The following is a 19,753-nucleotide window of genomic DNA, read 5'->3' as shown; positions in this document are numbered from 1 at the left end:
CCCAATTCAAGTTATGATTTTGATGGTTCCTTTAAAAGCCTACATAACATCTTCATGATGTAAATGATTTATTTGACACCTAGACTGCCCCTCTTGCTCTTCTTGGTACATCTCTCTTTTTAGGTCGCAGTTCAAAGTATCACACATTCTCCAATGATATGAAAGGCCCAGGTGAAGTTTTCTTTTCTGTCGTGGGGAATGCCTATCTTGCATTCTTTGGAGAACAGTATAGCCTGCAGACCTAACTTTTCAAGGTTATCTTAGTGTTTCCTGTTAGAAAAACAGGAAAACCCGCTTGGTTTGAATTAAGGCAAAAACTAACTAGAGGAGGAACAGACATCTAACTGTGCATCCTCCAAGTGGATGCCTTGCCCAGCAAAGACAGCATCCTGCTGTTTCTTAATCATAACAGCTAATTGCTTCCATCCAGTGTGGAAGAACTCTAATGAAGGGAAGCAGTAGTCCATACTCTCTTCACTTAGATGTCAAGTACCTTAGTTTCAATCCACTCTTCTCAAGCTTTTGTTCAAAGCTAGGATTTAAAACATGTTCAGGAAGGTTCAACCTGGATCTTCTACTTTATTGATTTCATCATGAACCATCGATTAGGTGGAGGTGGCAAAAACATTACATTATTTATCTAAAATTTAATGCCAACTTTGTAGTAACACAGGGATTTAAAATCCTGTGACAATTGCATACATTAAATTAGATATTTCGAACAGAAAATCCCAAAGAATAGGTACAGAAACAAAACAAAATAACATAGTAAAAGCCTCAATTCTTGATTTTCTTGAGCTTGACAGATTTTCTTTCCATGATAAACCAACCCCGTCTGTATAACATTCCTTTTTGTACTTTCTGAATATTTTTTTCATTCAGTCTTATACAGGCACTACTGGACATTAATTCTGGATAAGTTTGCCTCTTCAGTTCTCAAATAAAAGCCCCAAAATTTAAAGGGTTGGCTAATGAACAATTTTCATTTGCAAATGCTTTTGATACTCCATGTGCTTTAATGAAAACAAGCTTGGAAATGGGAGAGTGAGAAGCCTTCTCAAAGATAGTCAGTAGTGTGGTGGTAAGAAACTGATGTGAAATGTAGGCAAAGGGCTGGTGTTGTCTTAATGCTTTCTTTCCCTGTCTCAACACCATTATCACAGACTCTTTTTGTGAAGAGTTCTCCAGTCCAGGAAAGAGTGTTGCTCAGGCAAACAGCATATGTTTCATCAAGGGTTTCTTTTAAGTTTTATAGGAAAATAGTTACTAAAATTTCGTAGCACCTTTTTCAAACAGATGTAGCAAAGAGTGTTGTCCAGGGAAACTAGTTTAGACCAATAAATTCATGCTGATTGACATGAAAGTGAAACAAAAATCTGGCTCTAAAATTGAATCTATGATCATAATCCACTCTGGAACAGTAAAAGGGCTTGATTATAAGAATCAGTTGTATAGCTAAATTTACACTCATTTCAGGCTCTTTTTTACATGATAAAACATACAGTGTGGCATTCCTATGAAGATAGGGAATGTGCTTTGAGAACCCAAGCCTGTATTACTCTTCCTATGTACAGAAGGGACAAATAAAATACGCTCAAATCTTTGTCAGACCTTACTTACTTAAAATTAGGTTTCTTACTGATTGAATAATGATTGATCAGATTTGTATACGTTTCTCAGGGTTTTCTGCTGATGTGTGTGAAGCATTGGAATTTCTGCAAGGAGAACAATTAATTATTGAATGCCATGTTATTTCACAGTATCTTTTCCATGTACGTATGTGTAAGCACTATCTAAGCTAAATCCTAAAACTACTATTACAGTAGAGACATTTTTCTGAATTGGGTAAAGCTAATGAGTTGTTAGAAGGTAAACTATATTCCAGATGCATCTTTCTAGCTGCACATCTAAGTAAGCCAAACATGCACTTGGCAATTGCGTGTGTCCGCCATTCTCTTGAATAAATTTGGGTCTGAGGAACTGAAAAACAGTTTCTAATAGTTATTTAATTTTAATGAAGAGAAGCCACAATTTTTATGAAAGTGGATTCAGTACAATGCATAGATATTCAGTGTTTATCATGTTTCTTGAAATGAGAAATTGATTATCTTAAAAAATGACATCTTTCTGAACCCGTAGGTAGTTGTAATTAGAATAACACAGTCATCCATCTGCTGTAGAATCCCTCAGGATTTCAGTCTATTATAAAATTTGCAAATATGGAAAAATCAAATTAGTTTAGGCTGTTACCATTTTCAAGATAAGAGAGAGGGAAAAATGTCTGATAAACCACTATGCAGTTGCAGTGTTTAATTATAAACAGTAACACAAATCTTACTTGAAGTTTACTTTCTGCTAGCACAAATGATACTGCTGTAATGTGGATTCAAATGAGTAAGATAACATACAACATGTATGTTAAATGTTAATGAACTCTGTCTATCCCTTTCCCAGAATTAATACTTTCTAGTTCGCTTTTATTTTTCTTTATTATTAAAAAAACCCAAAACAATGAAAACCAAATCATTGATGTCTAGCTGTAATAGGCAATAGGATGGCAAGAAACTGAAATTTGCTGTAGTAGTAGAATAGGCATTACCCATTAGGGATATGAAGTTCCTAAAATAGCCACTTGCTCTTCCTGTTGGCAAATTCCAGTTCATTGCAACATAAATGCTTTGTGGAAATGTATGCTTTCTCAAGGTTCCAACAAACCCATGTCTCAAAGAATTCCACTTGCAGAGTCATCTAATATGTTGGTGTTTGGACTTCTTAATTGATCTCCACCATGTGTTGCAGACTGCCCAAACTTGGGAATGCTACAGCCTTTCAGGATCAACTGATTTTTTAGGTAGCTCTGGTTGTGCAGATGACCTTGCAGTTGAGTTCTCTATTTCTACCGGATTTTGTCTCTGAAATAGCTCTGCCATGTACTGCCAAAGGGACAGAACCTCAGGGATTTCAGGTCTTGGCCGTAAAACTCAAATGTCATGGTGTGTTCCTTCTCTAGATGAGGCTTAGTTCTCTGTCTGAACAAAATCTCATAGGAACTTTCTACCATTTAATGAGCTCTTAATCTTCTAAGGGTCAGGTGGATCGGGTAATTACCTGAGAAATGTAAAAACACCAATGGGAAGCTATCAATATAGACTGATCAGACGGAGTAGCAAATGAGAAATACAGGACTACAACCCCAAAAGATGAGTGCCCACTTTAAAGATGCTGTTAGCAAAATGCATTTTGCCCTTTGCCAGTTTATATGTAACTGGACTGAAAATGTGGTTCATTCTTAACGATGTTGCTGCCAAAAATAGCTTGAATGTTTGTGATGACCAATACATAAAGAAGAAGTTCTAGATATGAATATTTTGATCTTGTGTTGTTATGACAAGCGTACTGATGACATAACATACTTTCAATGGTCAAGGTGGAATTGCACATGAGATTACCTAGCTCTGATGAGAAGCCAGCAACATTCTCCAACAATTATTCTTGGATCTTGTTTACATTGTCTCCATTCACAGTTCAAATCCAACAATAATAGTACTTTTCTTTGAAATGGGATTTTTTTATAGACAATTCAAACAATGAATATGAGATTCAGACTGTCAGAAGTGCTCTCAATGAGTAGCCTGGTGGAAGAGATTACACCATCAAAAAGTGGTAGCAAAATGGCAGAAGAGAATATAGTGAGAAACGTATGACTTCTCCTCTGCCCCAACTCCAAATAACATTTTAAAAGAGAAAACTTTCATAAGGACATCAGAAAGAGAGATGATAGGTACTGACAAAACATGAAGTTCTATACTGACTGCTTGGGCACCTACCCACTGACAGTGTCAATGTTTAGGTACGTGTTGAAGAGTAAGTAAAAAACATGCTTTTTTGTTAAAAAAAAAAAAAAAGATTTTGTGAGTTTCACAATTTCAGTTTATATGGACAAAGCCAAGGACTAGAGATCTCATAGCGAACATAACTACATATTTTAAAGATTTTTGAATTCAGGAATTATGCAGGTGACTCTGGCCATCATGGGATTTTCAGCTGTTTGCAGTATTGTTACTTACATGGTTCCTTTGAATCAAAAGTATTTTCCATCCATACGAAGAAAACCAATCTTACTTACCATCACTGAAGTTAAAATTTAACATTTGTTAACATTTTGCAAAGATTATTTATGTAGCCATAAAAACATTTGGCCTGGGCACCAGCAAGTGTAAAAGCTAAATCAATAACGTGAGCAACAGCTTTAGTTATTTTCTTCACTTAACACAAAAAGGAAGCCAGTAGTTTCTTTGGGGTAACAGCAGTTAAACAGGGTAATAAACTAATTATTACCTAAAGACTATACAAGTTGTATGAAATATGCCATAAAACTGTTTCAGCTTGGTATCCTGTAATTTCAGTATGAATGCAGTGTAGCCCATTTTCTGACTTAAACACATAAAAGCTTCTTCATGGTAAGAGGGAGAATGAATAAGAAGGCAATCTTTCAAATGAGTTGTAAAGTTGATTGAAGTCTAGTGTGATCAGGAAGAATACTACTGGACTGTGTGTGCCAGTTAACTTACTCTGAAGTGTTTGTAGCTGTAGATTGAGTTTAATAGTAATATGTAATTGCCTTTGCAAATCATGCCTTATAGGATGTCTGTTTTTGTGCTCCTGAATGCTACAAAACATTTTGAGAAGTACTGCCCATTGAGATGCTTGAAATGGGCACGATCAGAGTTAGTACAAATGATCAGTCATGACCTCGAAGCAAGGAACCACTAAGATTGCTTAAAGAATTGCTCCCTGTCTTGCCTTCATCCTGTTCTTCCCATTCCCCCTAATCCCTTTTGACATTTACGATTGCTCACAGTTTTGCAGGAAGACCTGGAAGATAAAAACCACAGAAGGCAATCAGCCCATCTTTTCCTACTGACAGAAGATGAAAACCTTCAAATTCCTTTCCATCACTAGGTTTTGTTCTGCAATAAATAGATAAATAAATAAATAAGGAAAGGGCTTGTAAGCAGAAGTTAATCCCCACCTCTCCCCATGATCGCCTGATTTGCATCTGGGTCTATCCAGGATGCACAGGATTACTTCACTTTAAAGATGAAGACAAGATAGGCAATGGCAGTGAAGCATGCCTTGCCTAGGAATCCCAGATTTAGGCTAACGGAACCAGGTGGGAAAAGTTGCTCAAAGAGCTCTCTTTGCCTTTTTTTTCCCTGCTCCCTACACTCACTGCTCCCCCCACTCAAGCAGGAGAGGTCCTAATTCTCTCTTTCTGGTTCTCTGTGGAACACTGAATCTGATTTAGAGGTAGAAGGGTTTGAAACAAGAGGAAGATTACCAAGTCATAAAAAGAAATACTTCTTTATTGTAGAAAAAGATAATATTCTAAAATTTTTCACATGTAGTGTTCTTTTTTTTCTTTAAAGTTGTCACTGACCATTAATAGTTTACAGTCCTTGGTGTTTCAAAGAAAGCATTTTCTCTTTTGAATGAACAAGATTGTGTTAAATAGTGGATTTCAAAAAAGATTTGAGAGTAGGCATACCAATATTTCTTAGGATTAGCTTATTGAAATGTGTATGGTAGGTTGCTAATATAAAGAGCAGTAGCATGGCTAAAAAAGGCTAAAAAAATATGTATCATTTACACTTAAAAATGGTACATACTTACTGCTGTGGGGTTTTTTATGCATTTTAGAATGAGAGATAAAGTCAACTTTCTATTATAATATTTTTTTTTTTAATTGTAAATCAGCTCCTAGAGAATTCTGATAGCCTTCAAGTCACTAGTTTAATTTTGGCTTAATTTCTGTTTTACAGTGGTTTATGTTTTTAAAGAAAGAAGGGTAGAAAAGAAGGGTTCAACATAGATTTTTTTTTTTATTAGATAAATAAAAAGGAAGCTGCCAAAGCATATTGTTCATTCCATTTAATAATAGCCACAGTGCTGTATCATGTTGTTATCTAATTCACAGTTCAGAGAGGTGTTCTGTCCTTTGTTTGAGGATAAACGGCATTCTTATTTAGAAAATTGATCTGTCGATGCCTTTTGTTATGAAACCCATTGTGTTTCAAGACAGTTAGTTATATCAGGTGTACTGATAAATATCTGTCAAATGAGTTTTGTAGAAAATTAAATTCAGTGTATTAAATCAGAGGTATGAGCATCATTACGATAGTACAGTCATGACATACTCCTGCAAGCTTACTAGTCAACTTTTATCCATGGTTTGCAATATGAAGTATTTCAATATTCCACTTACTGTTAATAACAATTTTCTAAGCTTAACAGGGCATTTAAGGTTTCTAGGTCCAGTTTTTAATCAGTGGGAAGTGGTCCTTTGTGTATTCTAAATGACTTTATAGTTTTCTAAAGCCTAGTCTTCCCAGTCTATTAACTGGTAAACAAAATGGAAAATTAAAACTTTTGGCCCAGGACAAAGAACCACAGTTTGTGTGTTCCCATTGTGAGTTGTGGACTGGCAGCAACTTGACTGTCTAGTGTATGGAGCTATGTTTATATCAAATACAGTGGTGTACAAAAGCAAGAGTTTTTGCCTTGATGAGGTACTATGTGGTATAGAATTGTTATTCAATCCAAACTCTATGTTAATTTTATCTTCTTTCACAGTACAGGGGAAAATACCAAAAGGAAAACTGATAAGGAGGAAACTCTTTTCAGCATCTAAGAAATTATTACAACAGAGAAGAAAAGGCAATGAGAATCAATGAAATCAGTTGTGTTCTTTTAATGTTAATGGGAAATAAGCATTCAGTACTTGCTGTAAACTGTTACAGAATGGAAAATGGGCTCAGATCGTGGGTTGTGATACAGCTGTTCCTCATTACACCCTTGCTGGACTTGGATACCAGCTCCTGTATTGCCACCCACAGGAGGATCCACCTCAAAATGGAGGCAGGGCTTTCTTGTGGCTTAGAGGTTGTGATACTGTTTGCCTCTCTCCTGCCATTAAATATGGTCATGTCAGGACTGAATGAGCCATTAGTCATAGCCAATTCATTCAAATTCCCCCTGGTTTCTAGGATATAAGTATGCCTCTTGCCTTCACAGTTGCACACAGGAACCTGAAAATGAATTGATTTAGTATGGTGATTGCAGCTTGAGTAAACAGGTAACTTGGAACAGGAGCTGTAAAAGATTATGAGCTGTTTCACTCATCTGGGTTTTTAACTGAAATGCCTTGTGATTTTATATGTATTATTCCAAACATTGTGTTGCTGGTATGCTATGCAAAAGATATTTGAACTTCTGTTCTTTGGCTAAAAAACCTCTCTGAAGTGGGTTTCCTATTTCAGTCCCTTCAGATTATTGAGTAAATTCGTTTTACTCAAAGACCAGTTGATTTTTCTTATGTATAAATGTATTTATTTGTCAAAAGTACAAGGTTAATTTCTCATGATCCTAACACTTAGATCATTGTCCTCTATTAAAGTTACAATACAGAACGGGGTTTTTTTCTTACTGTACTTCCTCTGCTGAATTTTACTCTTCATTGTCGAGTGTAATTTTGCTGTATTGTATTCTTCATGAAAATTTCAACCTACTTCATCTCATATGAGCAGAGTACTTAATTTTTTTTCTTTAACTTTTCTTCCTAATCAGAGGCATTTCCTCCCTTAAACTGTAAATATTTCATCTTTAATACCTTAGTCCCTGTTTGCTTACCAGGAACACAGAGTATTTACCTGAATGGGTAGCCAAGGAATCCTTCAGTTTGATTTCTCTATCTGTCTGAGAAGGATATAGAAAAACATATCAAGTTACTGTGTGATCTGCTTAATCAGATTTTTACATTTATCACATATACATTGAATATATTTTAACTTCTGCTGCCATATATGTGTTATTTACATTTTTAACAAATTATGTCAGTTGTTAGGGATTTTTTATATTTATTTGTTTTGTTTGTTGTTGTTTTTTAAGTACCACTTTGAAAGAATTATATTAAAGGTTTAAGCCCTCAGCTTTGTAACTCATAATATTATTGGACTGTAATTTTTTTCTGAGGTATAGTTGTCTTAGATGATATATGTACACGAGAGAAACAATGCCCTATTTTTAATTGTATTTAGAATTTAAAATTTTGCGAAAATATTACAACAGAGGTTGCTTTAATTCATGGTTTATCAATTTGTCTAACTTGGATTTTTAACTTTAACAAATGCAGAAAATGGGGTATATATTACTGTGTGAAAGAACAATGCATAGAAATACAGGATTTTTTAAATCCATCAGTTACAAAGTTTTCTGTGATTCGTATCAAAATAGAATTTGTGTTAATAAAGTTGGGTTTACGCTAGGAGACTTAAGGCCACTGGAATGGAAGAAGGTAGATCAGAAAATGCTGCTTTCTTGGCCAGAAAGGATAAAGCTCTACTAAGAAGTGGGACTGAAATAGATGTTTTTTGTTTACATCGTGCTGTAAAGCTAATGATGACCATACTAACAGTGAAGATTTCCATATAAAGAAAGTGTTCTTAATCAAAAAATAAACGTATATGAAGAATGCAGGTTCTTGATGCATCCTTTGTAAACACTACTAAACTCATTTCAAACAAGAAACAGTTCTCCAGAATTGATATTCATACTTAAAGAAGCTTTACATTAGTATTCGGTTAAAATCATATTTATCGTAATACTTTGTTATATTTTTTTCTTGCATTTTAGCCATGGATGCAGATGTGAAGAATGAAAGCCTTTCATCTGTGCAGCAGCTTGGTGTTGAAATGACAGTCAGGTACATGGTATTAAAATATTTCCCTAGTGTATTTCTAGGATTTGTTTGATTTTCCTGGGATGACTTTAATGATATTTAATCCACCAACTCAATGTTTTATACCATTTAAATCTAAAGATCATCTTTAAGAAAACGAATTCTAACTTTGACAATGAAAAAGGTATTAGTAAATAATTAAATTATCTTTACAGATTATGTAGGTTATTATCCTTTTTTGTTGTAAAGGCTAATTGTAACTTGTTAGTAAGATTTACCATAAAATTACATTATCCTTAGTTATGTGTCTATTTTTTCCTCACATTACTTCTCTAAATGGTTCTGTTTAGCTAAGCTTAGTTATATGCTATTTAAACATTTTATTTGGCTGGTAATATGCAGAGCTGTGATGAAGGAAAAGCTAATGTGTCTGTACTTCCACAGATTGTTATCTTTAGTTTGTTAGCATTTAGATTGTTAGCAATAATATTTGAATTCTGGTGCTAATAATTACACATACAATATACTTAGATGGAATTCTAAATAATGTATGTGAAGAAAATGAGTTGTATGTGTTAGAGTACTTGCTCCTCCCCGCCACAGTCTCTAAAGCTGAACTAAAAGGAATTTAGGTGAGGAATTGTTACACTGAGTAGCAGAGGTTTGGTGTGTATCCTTCCTAGGTAAAGCACAATAGGTTTTATTAAACCATTTATGTGTACTTCTACAACATAGTGTTTGTGATGAACAATGCTATGACAGCTTAACTTTCACAGGCCTATTAAATATGAGTTCTTGCTTTTTAGGAATTAAAAAAAATATTTAACCTTTAAACAGTTTTGGTTTTTAACTTTTTGTGCTAGATATGGAAAATATCTAAACTTGCTGAAAGGACATGCTGAAAATGGGCTGTGCTTCGTGTTAATGAATTGTGAGAAATTTCTGAAACAACAGCAAAGAACTGTGGTATCCTCACTTTGTATCCTTTCTTGATGGCATAAATTATATTGCCTAAAAATGCCAGTGGAATTTGAACTCTCAGTTTGGGCTTTAGATGGTGGCGTAGGTGTGTAATATGTACTGAAAGAAAAAAAAAAAAAAGCAGCACTTTTACTTTGAAATTTCATTAAGTTCAAATGCACACCCAATGCACTCAAGAAAGTTTGCACCCTTTTGTTCCCATACTTTGTTAAAATTGCAAGTCTCGTTCATTTTTGTCATAAACTGTTCTGGAGTAGGATCACATCTTTCTGTATGTGATAAAGAGTCTGCAGCAATGCAGCCTTGAGCATTAATGAGTATTTGTGGTACTCCCACAATACTAACAGTGTTAATGGTATTGCCCATGTGATGATATGTGGCTGTAATCTGATCAACAGGAATGTTTTGACTTCTGACCCTTTTAGATCTACTGTGGAACTTTTTTTAAAAATAAAACAGATACCCCTTTCCAACAAGCTTTGCTATATTCTTCAGGTATTAGACTTGCATATCACTATTAAAATACACTTCAGGTATATTAGTCAGAATATGCTTAATCTCTTTTTTACAGCTTTTCTTTTACTTTGTCTCTTTTCTGTAATCTTCACAACTCCTGTTTTTCTCCTCCACCATTCTCCTTTCTTGTACTATAAGCACACTTGTTTTGGTGAGAGTTTTTTTGCATTTACTTGGTTTTTGTTTACTTTTGTTGATTTGGCTTGACTACTTATGGACTGGAAAAAAAATAGTGTATAGGGAAAATAGCTTAAATCGTTTCTCTTAATTCAGTTTGAGAGGCATCCATGCCTCAAGAAGCTGCCGTCTGTGCAGCTATATTCCCCTCATGCCATCTCTAACAGACCAGCTCTTGCCTCTGTGTGCATGGGCCTGGGGAGGAGGAGGGCCGCGGTTCCTGCAGGGCAGTGAGGAGGAGATCTCTGCCCGAGTTCCTTAACCTTCTCACGCAGGCTGCTTGCAGGAGCGCTATGCTGGCTACGACTGGTTTGCGTCTTCTGTCTTCCTCATGATGTCAGGGGACGGGGAGAAGACACTGGCGTTTCTTCAGCGATTTTCACGTCTTCTTGTTTCAGCGTTTCTCTGGCTACCGAGACTGCATATATCTGTAAGAATTTAAATGCTGTTTATTTCTGAAAGGCAACTTTGAAAGTTTCTAAAGGAGACTTTATCGATTTTCTTAGTTTTGGGTGGGTTGTTTTAATGCATTAAGTTTTCATTAAAGCCCTCTAACTGAATATGTGACCCTGAAAAATTCTCTCAGAAAAATATAGATTTAACATGTGCTCAGATGGTTGTTTAAAAGTAGTGAAATAACAGGTGGACTGATAGTAAAGGCAATGTTACTGAATTTTAAAGCTGTCAGTAAAATAAATTTTGTTAGTGGCATTAAATTCTGTGTGAAGGCTGCAATACTGTTGAATGACCTTTTTTTTATTATTACAGTGTACAAGTCCATCCTTTTGATTTTTTTAGTAAAACTAAATAATAATAATTTTAAAAATTATTACTGGCCAAATACCTGATGCTTGACAATTTTAAATTATTAGTATTTTGGATCAAGTTTGTAGTATAGGAAATGTAATTTCAGTCTTTCATTAGGGGTGATTCCATCTATTTAAAATAAAACACTTCCAGTTTGACTTTGTACATTGTCACGTTGTCTTGAAAGTTTTGAACATAAACTATGAAATAACTGTAACTTTTACTAGAGAACTCTGGGGTATAAGAAGCACAGATTAGATTCCGTACCTCTTCTGCATGCAGGCTTCTGTATTAATATGAATTGATCTGTCTTGTCACCAGAAGTGACTGTATTGGTCCACTCACAGCACTGAGTCTGGCCCTGAGGTTGTTCCAGCACAATGAAATTTTTCTCCATTGTGTGAATATAATCGTGCTGAGCACCGTCAGCTCTGAGAACTTCACTGTTGTCTTCCATACAAGAACTAGCCAGCATTGCAGGCAGGTTGCTGCAGTGCTAATGTTCATTCTCTGATGTTCAATACCTAAATGATTTATCTTTCATAATACATCTTAAAAACACAAAGAGAAAATTCAATAATTAACCTATTTGCATAACTACCGCAATGTAAACTAAAATAAAATGTCAAAACGTGAATGAGGAATTATTCAGCCATTGGATTGTGATGGAACCTACCTCAGGAAGGAGGAAAATTCCAAAGGAAGTATCTTGACCTTCTAGCACAAAGCCAAGGATTCTTTACCTTGAAACCAGGCACTGATATCCAGACCTTTCCATACTGATAAAATCTCTGTTGCTTTTGCTGCACAAAATAGAATTTCACTCATACCAGCCACGCATACTGCAAAGAAACATGCACACAGAAAACAACTTCAAATACCATAGAAGTTTCACTCTATCCACCAATAAATGAGGAAAAAAAAATCCAACAGAAATTGGTTGTCTTTTCCTTCTGTTCTTTGGTTAAAATATCACAATGGTTTCTCCATCCTTGTTTTGACAATTAAAGCTTACTTGCAATAAAGAACTAGATTGCTAATGCACAGGAATAGTCAGGATATATTTAATAACAGTTTCTAACTTTTAATTTTCTTTAGTTTAACTACATGTTTTTCCCAATGGTAGTACCAGCTTTTTTGTTTATTCTGTTTCCTGTGTCTAAAATAACTGGGATGACTTATCTTACAAGTAAACGTGTATATTTTTATATAACGTTCTCAGCAACGTATTTTAAAATAACACATTTTTGTAGTCTGTAATGTTTTTCCTCAATTTTGTTGTTGTTGATGATGTTGTTGTTAATCAGATGCACCTGCCTGTTACCACAGTGGAATCTGGCATCCATCCAGTCTATTTTTGCAGTGCTCACCACATTGAAATGTTGCTGAAAGCTGAGTTGCCACTTGTCTTTTCAGCCTTCCACATGGCTGGTTTCACTTCATCCCAGGTAACTGATGAAAGTGTATCAAAGTATCATCAACTTTTTGACTTAAATCCACAAAATCAAGAATGTTCAGGAACTACCATGGGTTTTCTATACAGCACTTGTGTGGTGGTTATGACACCGGGGGTAAGAGATAGTATTGAATGCATAGTGACTTAGAGCATCTGAAAATAGAAGGCAACTGACTTTGGTAGAATAATGACAGTGTACTGCAGCGGATGACTTTCCATTGCATGTTCATGGCGAAAACTTGATAAAAGAATATGTAGTAAAACCTCAGATTTATCGTTACAAATAAATAGAATGTGTTGTTCCCTGGAATAATTTTCTGAATTTTCAGTAGGAGTGAAATGAGTTGTTTGGGATAGGTGTGTAATAGGAAGCAGTTCAGGTGATATTAGAGCAAAATTAATTTTATATGAAAAATATATATTAAAAATTTTTCATCTTATGCCTTCAAAATTCCTTTTTGCCACAAGATCTGCAGCTTAAGAGACTTCTTAATGGGGGCAGATGCCAGTGTGGTACAGATATTGCTTCAAATAGCTTGGGTTTTGGTCTTTGAGGAGAGAAGATTGGCAGATGAGGGAATTTATCTCAGCATAGGAATGAGGTGCTTATAGTAAGGTTCCTGTTTTGGGGTGGGAAAACACACGGGGACAGTCACTCCTTCCTCAACTATTCTTGTGTAAGTTATACTGTATGGGTTTTTTATTGTTTGCACTCAATTCATGATAGAGGAGTTATTGTTCTAAATTGCTGACAAGGTTTTTAGTTTGAGGATTTTTTTTTTTAATTTAATGTGTTACTGAAATGCCACTGGTGGGTGCCACTGTATCTTCTGTGTGATTTTGCAGTTCTACTGCAGGATTAAAAACAAACAAACCCTGAACTGTGAAAACAACTCTGATGTATTTAAGTGCTTGTGTGCATCAATAAATACCTGAAAACAGATTTAATGCCAGAGTATGGCTGCTGTCATCTAATTAGAATCTTGTTACTTCTGCTGCTGCATATTTTTAAACACTTTAAGCACTGATTAGCAGAAGATTTGTGGTCTAGAACTAAATGAAATGTGCTGTACACATCTTAATACATTGTGATTTAGAACTGGAAAAAGAAGTTGGTAAGTGTGTTCCATGCCCACTTCATTAAATGAAAACGTGTCTTAGGGAAGGGCCTAACATTCATTTATAAGGCAAAGAGCTACTTCAATTTAAAGGAAAATCCACATTAAACACACCTTCATCGCCCTCATTACCCTTTAGGCCACATTAAAAAAAAATCTTTAAAAAAACACCTTCGCTTTCATTGGACTTTGAGTTTTATTTCTCAACCTCAGGAACTGCCAGAATGTACTCAAATAAGTGAGCTTCACGAATGCAGGGTGTTATGTTTAGCAGAACTCACTGGAAAGTCTATTCAGAGGCTGTGATTTAAAAAAATAGTGATTCTTGGCTTCTTTTGTACTTTATCCCTTTTATTTTCATAAGTAGGGTAATGTTATAGAAAAAAGGGTCTGTAGTAGAGAAAATTTAAGAGATAAAGCTGATCAATTATGGCTGAATGTCTACAGCAATTTAATTATATATAATTTCATTCTCATCTAGATTTGTCTGCAATGGATAACTCAGTGTTTCTGGAATTACATGGACTGGAGTGAGATCTGTCACTACATTGCTATATGTATTTTCCTTGGTCCAGATTATCAAATATATATGTGTATTTCTGTGTTCAGACACCTACAGCAAGACATCCTGAAGCACACTGAAGCCCAAGATCTCCAGCTTTTTCTTAAAGTAAGGGTTTCTTTTTTAATTTTTCAATTGCTGAAGGGAAGCAAAGCTCTCAATACTAAAAATATGTATGTTACTTAATCTGAAGCTCTTACTGAATTTCAGTTATTGATTTTAAGTGAGTGAAATAATACTTTAATTTTATTTACTTCCCGGCAGGAAATTGTGGTATAGTATTTTCCAGAGAATAGCTTTCCCGCATTTTGTTCTGATCAGTTCCCTTTGTAAGCAAAGTAAATAGCCACATTAAGTCATTAGGGCATTTGATTCAGTTCTGTCTATGTGGCCCCAATCTCATTAAACTAGATGTTCTCCAGAAAGGTGTGTTTACACAGTGGTCTCCTACTGAAACTTGAAGAGATGTGGCACAAAGCTCAGTGAGCTGTTATTTTGAACAGAAGGCAGTTTCTATACAACCAGCCTCACAATTTCATATTCTTTGCCGTATTATAAATTATGTTTGGTTATTGGATACTTTTTGCAGGAAACAGCTTAGCTATAAATACAGTCATGAATAGATACAAATACTTGACTCTTCTTCCCAGAGGCATTTTTGCTTTTTTCTCTGATCTTTTTTTTTTTCCCTCCAGTCAAAATTCTTTTGAGAGCCATATATCTGCATCTTAGTCTGTCCTAACAACAATAGTCTTCTGACTAGTTTGCATCCCACATACATATTCTTAAATATGAATAATATGTCAGCTCAATCATTTTCCTTGAAAATGTTTGGTACACAGTCTAATGAGTGAATTGTTTTGTTTGACCTGGTTTTGGTCAATGTGGCTTAAAAACTACTTCATCTTGATGGCATTATTGGGATAGTTTTTGTAAATTATAGAAGAGAGAGTTTGTGTATTGTCACCTACAGTATAAACAAACAGGCCAAAGATTTGACATAGTACTGTTAAATTATTGAGAAATACTGTATATTAATGCACTACTGAAGTACTTACAATTCATTGAGTGACTACTGTAGAAAAAGAGGAGTTAATAGCATACTTAAACTGTACTCTTGCTTTTGATGGCTCTTAATTCATCTAAAGAAAAAAAATTATTCTGTCATTGTATTCATTAAATTTTAGCTATATTATGGGCATCGTGTGAGGTTATTTGGGTTTAATACTTGCAAAGGCATTAGGCAGCTGCCCTTTTATTGAAATAACCAAATTCAGTTTCAAGTTTTAGCCTATTTCTCAGCACAACATTCACAAATTTGCATTACTGTAGTGGAGCAGTTCTCTTAAAAGTGGAAGTATAACCTATTCTGAGAACATAATCCAAGTTAAAAAAAAAACCAACACACCTACAACCTTTGAGTATTCATTTTATATTTTTTAATGTAATGTCATATCTTGAACTTCATACTAGCAACGGTCATTTGCTATACGAACAAGTCCTGCTGTCTGTTTTCCTTCCAAGAACCGATAGTGCTTTCTGTTTCTAAGCTTCTAACATGTTTTGTATCTGTAATGAAAAAATGATGATTTGACAACAATACGCCTTTGTTGGTATTATCTAATAAGTAGTTCCAGCTAGCTATTACATTTTCTTCTTAAAATATAAATATACTTTCATTTGCACACAAAAAAAGAAGTTGGAGACAACTTTGCTGCCAATTCAGATTACATTATGCCTAGCACTTAAAATAAGTAAAACATTCACCCTTTCAATGTATCCTTCTAGTGATAAAAAACAGATGACCACCTGTGAAAGAGATCATCTTCAACTACTCTATAATTTACCTTTCCTCTGTGCCAAGGGGAAAGAAGAAGTAACAAATTGTCCATGAATATTTTTTCCCTTTTTCTGGTTCTTTGTGTTGGCCGAGATGGGTTACTAACAGTTATGATCCCTTTGAGATATCTTGAAGTTTCAGCATTAACTGAATTTTAAATTTATTGCTTGGTCTTTTATTAATCCTTTCATGGAAGGATGAAGGTGGATAGCTTTGTAATTTCCATATGTGAACCAAGAATACTGTAACCTGCCACCTCAGTAAACCCATCTTGACTATCTTGGTTTCATTTGGATAAAATAGAGAAACTGGGGCTACAGGGTTTGTGACTTGTTGTAATAGCACATGTAGGCCAGTATGTCAGTCTCTTCTAGCAGTAATTTAGCTACTCTTCAATTTATGTTCTGTGAGTATGGGCCATATTATTGACACCTAAGTTGTTGACCAATGCTTTAATACATGCACACATTCAATGAATATAGGATTTGACTGCTTAAAAAAAAAAAAAAAAAGAAGAGTTAAATACCTATTACAGTTCTCTATTGGAGACAGTTTTCTTTTCCACTGTATAGTCAACCTTCTCACAGTGCATGAAGAGCAACTTGGAAGGTAAAAGCGTGCCTTTGCTTTCACTTGTGAGTAGGGGAGGAGAAATATAAAGACCATCTTGAATTCCTGTTCAGATGCCAAAGTGCAGCCTTCCAAGCCTGAGTAGATGTTCTCAGGAGAATTCTACTTAGCAGAGATGCACACTCAATACACCAGCAGATACAGCGTGTCCACAAGGACTGTCTGGCTCCACAGGGCTTTTTGCAGCACATGCTGCCAACAGTAGTAATACTGATTAGTAGATGGTGGGCACACAAGTTGTTCCAGTTCAAAGCAGCAACAAATTCACCCATTTTACCTAGACTGTTCTTCAGGATCCTGCTTTCTGCAGTGCATCCTCCCTCTTCCTCTAATATAGTAGCCATGAGAAGGAACATGGCCTGTTTGTTTCTTTTTCCTGAGGGCACCTTCTTCTACTCTATGTTTTGGAATTAGTAAGAATTAATCATTTGTGGTGGTGCAGAAGTGTTTATTCTGTTTTTATTTAAGCACTTCATAAAGATCTTTCTTTATAATTGATTTTAAAAACAAGTATCTACTGTTACTCTCCTGGTTTTATTAAGAATCTAGTTGGATATAAAAGCCACATTAACAAACTTTTAGCATGCCATGTGCTGGTATAGAAATCTTTTAAAGGAATATTTTAGTACTTAGCTTTGCCTTCTTAAAACTTACTTTGTTTTCCTTAAAAATCTTCATATGGCATGTTCTCCAAAAATGAGATGAACAACATCCACCTGAAAAAGCTTTTTGTTACCAAGACTGTAATTAGAAAGAACTGTCTGGAAGCAGATAGTACCAATTCTTTATTTCTAAATGAAATGTAATAAAATGTGTGTATTTTAAACACCCAGGCTGTGACAAGCAGAACAAAATGAGCTATCTTTAGAAGCTTGGAATTCATTAAATTTGAGTTGTGCATCTTTTTTTCCTAGCTAATAAATGTTTTCTGTGTGTATTTGTGTAGGAAGAAGCACTCCATGGATTTCGAGTGAGTGATTATTTAGAATACATGGAAAGCTTGGAGGCGATCTACAGACCTATGCTGCTGAAAGACATGAGGAACATAAGAGTGCAGAATACATAGATGAAGCAAACAAGCACTTTATTTTCCAGTTTTGGTTACATCCTTTAAAAGGATGCTGATTGATTGATATATCAATCTCACCTAAAATAAGTCATGCTCTGTAAATGTACATACTGTAAAATAAATAAGGAGGGTTTTCAGATTATAGTTTTTGCAAAAGGAAAATCTAAGTTTGATGACCTAAAATACCACATTTTACCAGACCGGCTATATATGCAGCCTCATTTTCAGTTAGCAGAAGGCAGCTTCAGAACCCACCTGTAGGATGCTGAAGTGTCTTCCTTAGAACACAAGTCTTCCTTATAAAGCCTTGAACCTGTTCCCAACTCATTGCACTATTGTCATCTCCTTGTAGCACAGTCCTAAAACCTTCATATTTTGCTAGGGCCTGACAAAGTGATTTTTCTTAGAAACGACTGCTAGTGTGTATTCATATGCATGAAAAGTCAACGAATGAAAAACAAATTCCCTGTACACAGCTGTTCTGACTTTGTGGATAAGGTTGAGAAAATGGGGTGTTTAGATACATGCAATGAAAAAAGACTGATATTCCTGTCTTTTTTTTTAAATAAAATAAATCATTTTATGTCATAAAATATCTGTTTGTAACATTTGTACACTCTCTGCCTGTATAGGTGAATGAGAAGTCCTTGAGCGGCCTGCTATTCATATCTCTGGAAAATGATCATTTTTAAAGATTCTGGTTTCATTCAGACAGGAAAACTAATAAGAAGCTTCATCTGTGCTTGCCTTTCATTATCAATGAAAAGCAAGAATTAAGGCTGCTAGGTATTTTCTAACACCAGTGCAGCGTAGGTGAAATTTCACCATTGTTGAAGTTGACTGAAATTCCCAGTTTCAAAAGAAACATGGTTTTCTTGAGGAGCGCTGCATCCCATTTGCTGTAAGGATAGGTTTTAGGAAACGGTCAGTAGGCAGCTGAGGAAACATTCTAGCAGCTTTCTTTTCCATATTATGTTATATCATTGTTAAATATTATTTAAGAAATCAATATATATTTGTGCATCAATTAATAGTTGGTTTTGAATTCAAATTTCAACGCACTGGGCATGATGTTGACTCAATAAATAATACTCAATTAGATGACAACATATTCCTAAAATGAATACTACAGTCGGCTTGTCAAAAATTAATAAATGCCTTTGTATTTGATTTGAATTATGGCAAATAAAATGATAGTTATTTGCAAGCAGTAGGGCTTCCTTCAGTATTTGCAAGTAATCAAAGAATGTAGATGGAAAATGACAAGGTATTATCCTGTGTCCATTTAATATTTTTCATACAGCCAATCAGATCTGCATCAAAATTTCCAAAAAAGAAAATATCAAGTCGAAATGTAACTGTTACAATACCCACGAGGTTAGATGAAAAGTAGACATTTAAGATGATAGCTTACTAACTGCAGAAATTCATAGTCACATGGAAAGAAAATCTAAAATTAGAACAGTTATTAAAATTTATTTTTGAATTTCTTATACTAATGTCTGGAAATGGAAGAGGAGAAAAAGCATGGTCTGTTTAGTACATCCTACCCATTGCCAGCCAAGCTTCCTCTCCTGTCCCCCTCATGCACCCCCCATAGTATTTGTAGATTGCTTGTTCTTTTCATTTTGCAGATTATTTTTTTTTTCTCATTTCTGTATTTTGTTGGCCTCTTCTGTTCAGGGCTTTTCATCTGTGCTTAAAGGTATTCTCTCAGTAGATGCACTAAGTCCCATTTGTCACAACCTCTATTCTACCCTATTTTTTTTTGTTTTTGCTACAAGAGGCATTATAGTGATGTGGACTTCCATCTGTTTCTTATATACTACCTCACCAATAGAACTTTATGGCTTGAAGCTC

General features: G+C 35.0%; 1 protein-coding gene across 6 annotated transcripts in view; it reads left to right on the top strand.

Moving 5' to 3' along the window:
• Positions 1 to 18,468, top strand: part of TBC1D32 (TBC1 domain family member 32) — an 89,704-nt gene extending 71,236 nt beyond the window's left edge. For all 6 annotated transcript variants that reach the window (XM_072855768.1, XM_072855767.1, XM_072855765.1 and 3 more), the window contains 6 exons: positions 8,692 to 8,761; positions 9,601 to 9,716; positions 10,687 to 10,841; positions 12,526 to 12,666; positions 14,274 to 14,462; positions 17,771 to 18,468. In XM_072855768.1, the coding sequence (XP_072711869.1) occupies positions 8,692 to 8,761; positions 9,601 to 9,716; positions 10,687 to 10,841; positions 12,526 to 12,666; positions 14,274 to 14,462; positions 17,771 to 17,890 (791 nt within the window). In that variant the 3' untranslated portion in view covers positions 17,891 to 18,468. The remainder of the gene's footprint in view (positions 1 to 8,691; positions 8,762 to 9,600; positions 9,717 to 10,686; positions 10,842 to 12,525; positions 12,667 to 14,273; positions 14,463 to 17,770) is intronic.
• The last annotated feature ends 1,285 nt before the right edge of the window (positions 18,469 to 19,753 follow it).

The sequence above is a fragment of the Ciconia boyciana genome, chromosome 3 (assembly GCF_034638445.1).
Source record: "Ciconia boyciana chromosome 3, ASM3463844v1, whole genome shotgun sequence".
Taxonomy (NCBI): Eukaryota; Metazoa; Chordata; class Aves; order Ciconiiformes; family Ciconiidae; genus Ciconia; species Ciconia boyciana.
Note: the sequence above shows the minus strand (reverse complement) of the source record. Positions and strands in the feature narration are given on the sequence as shown.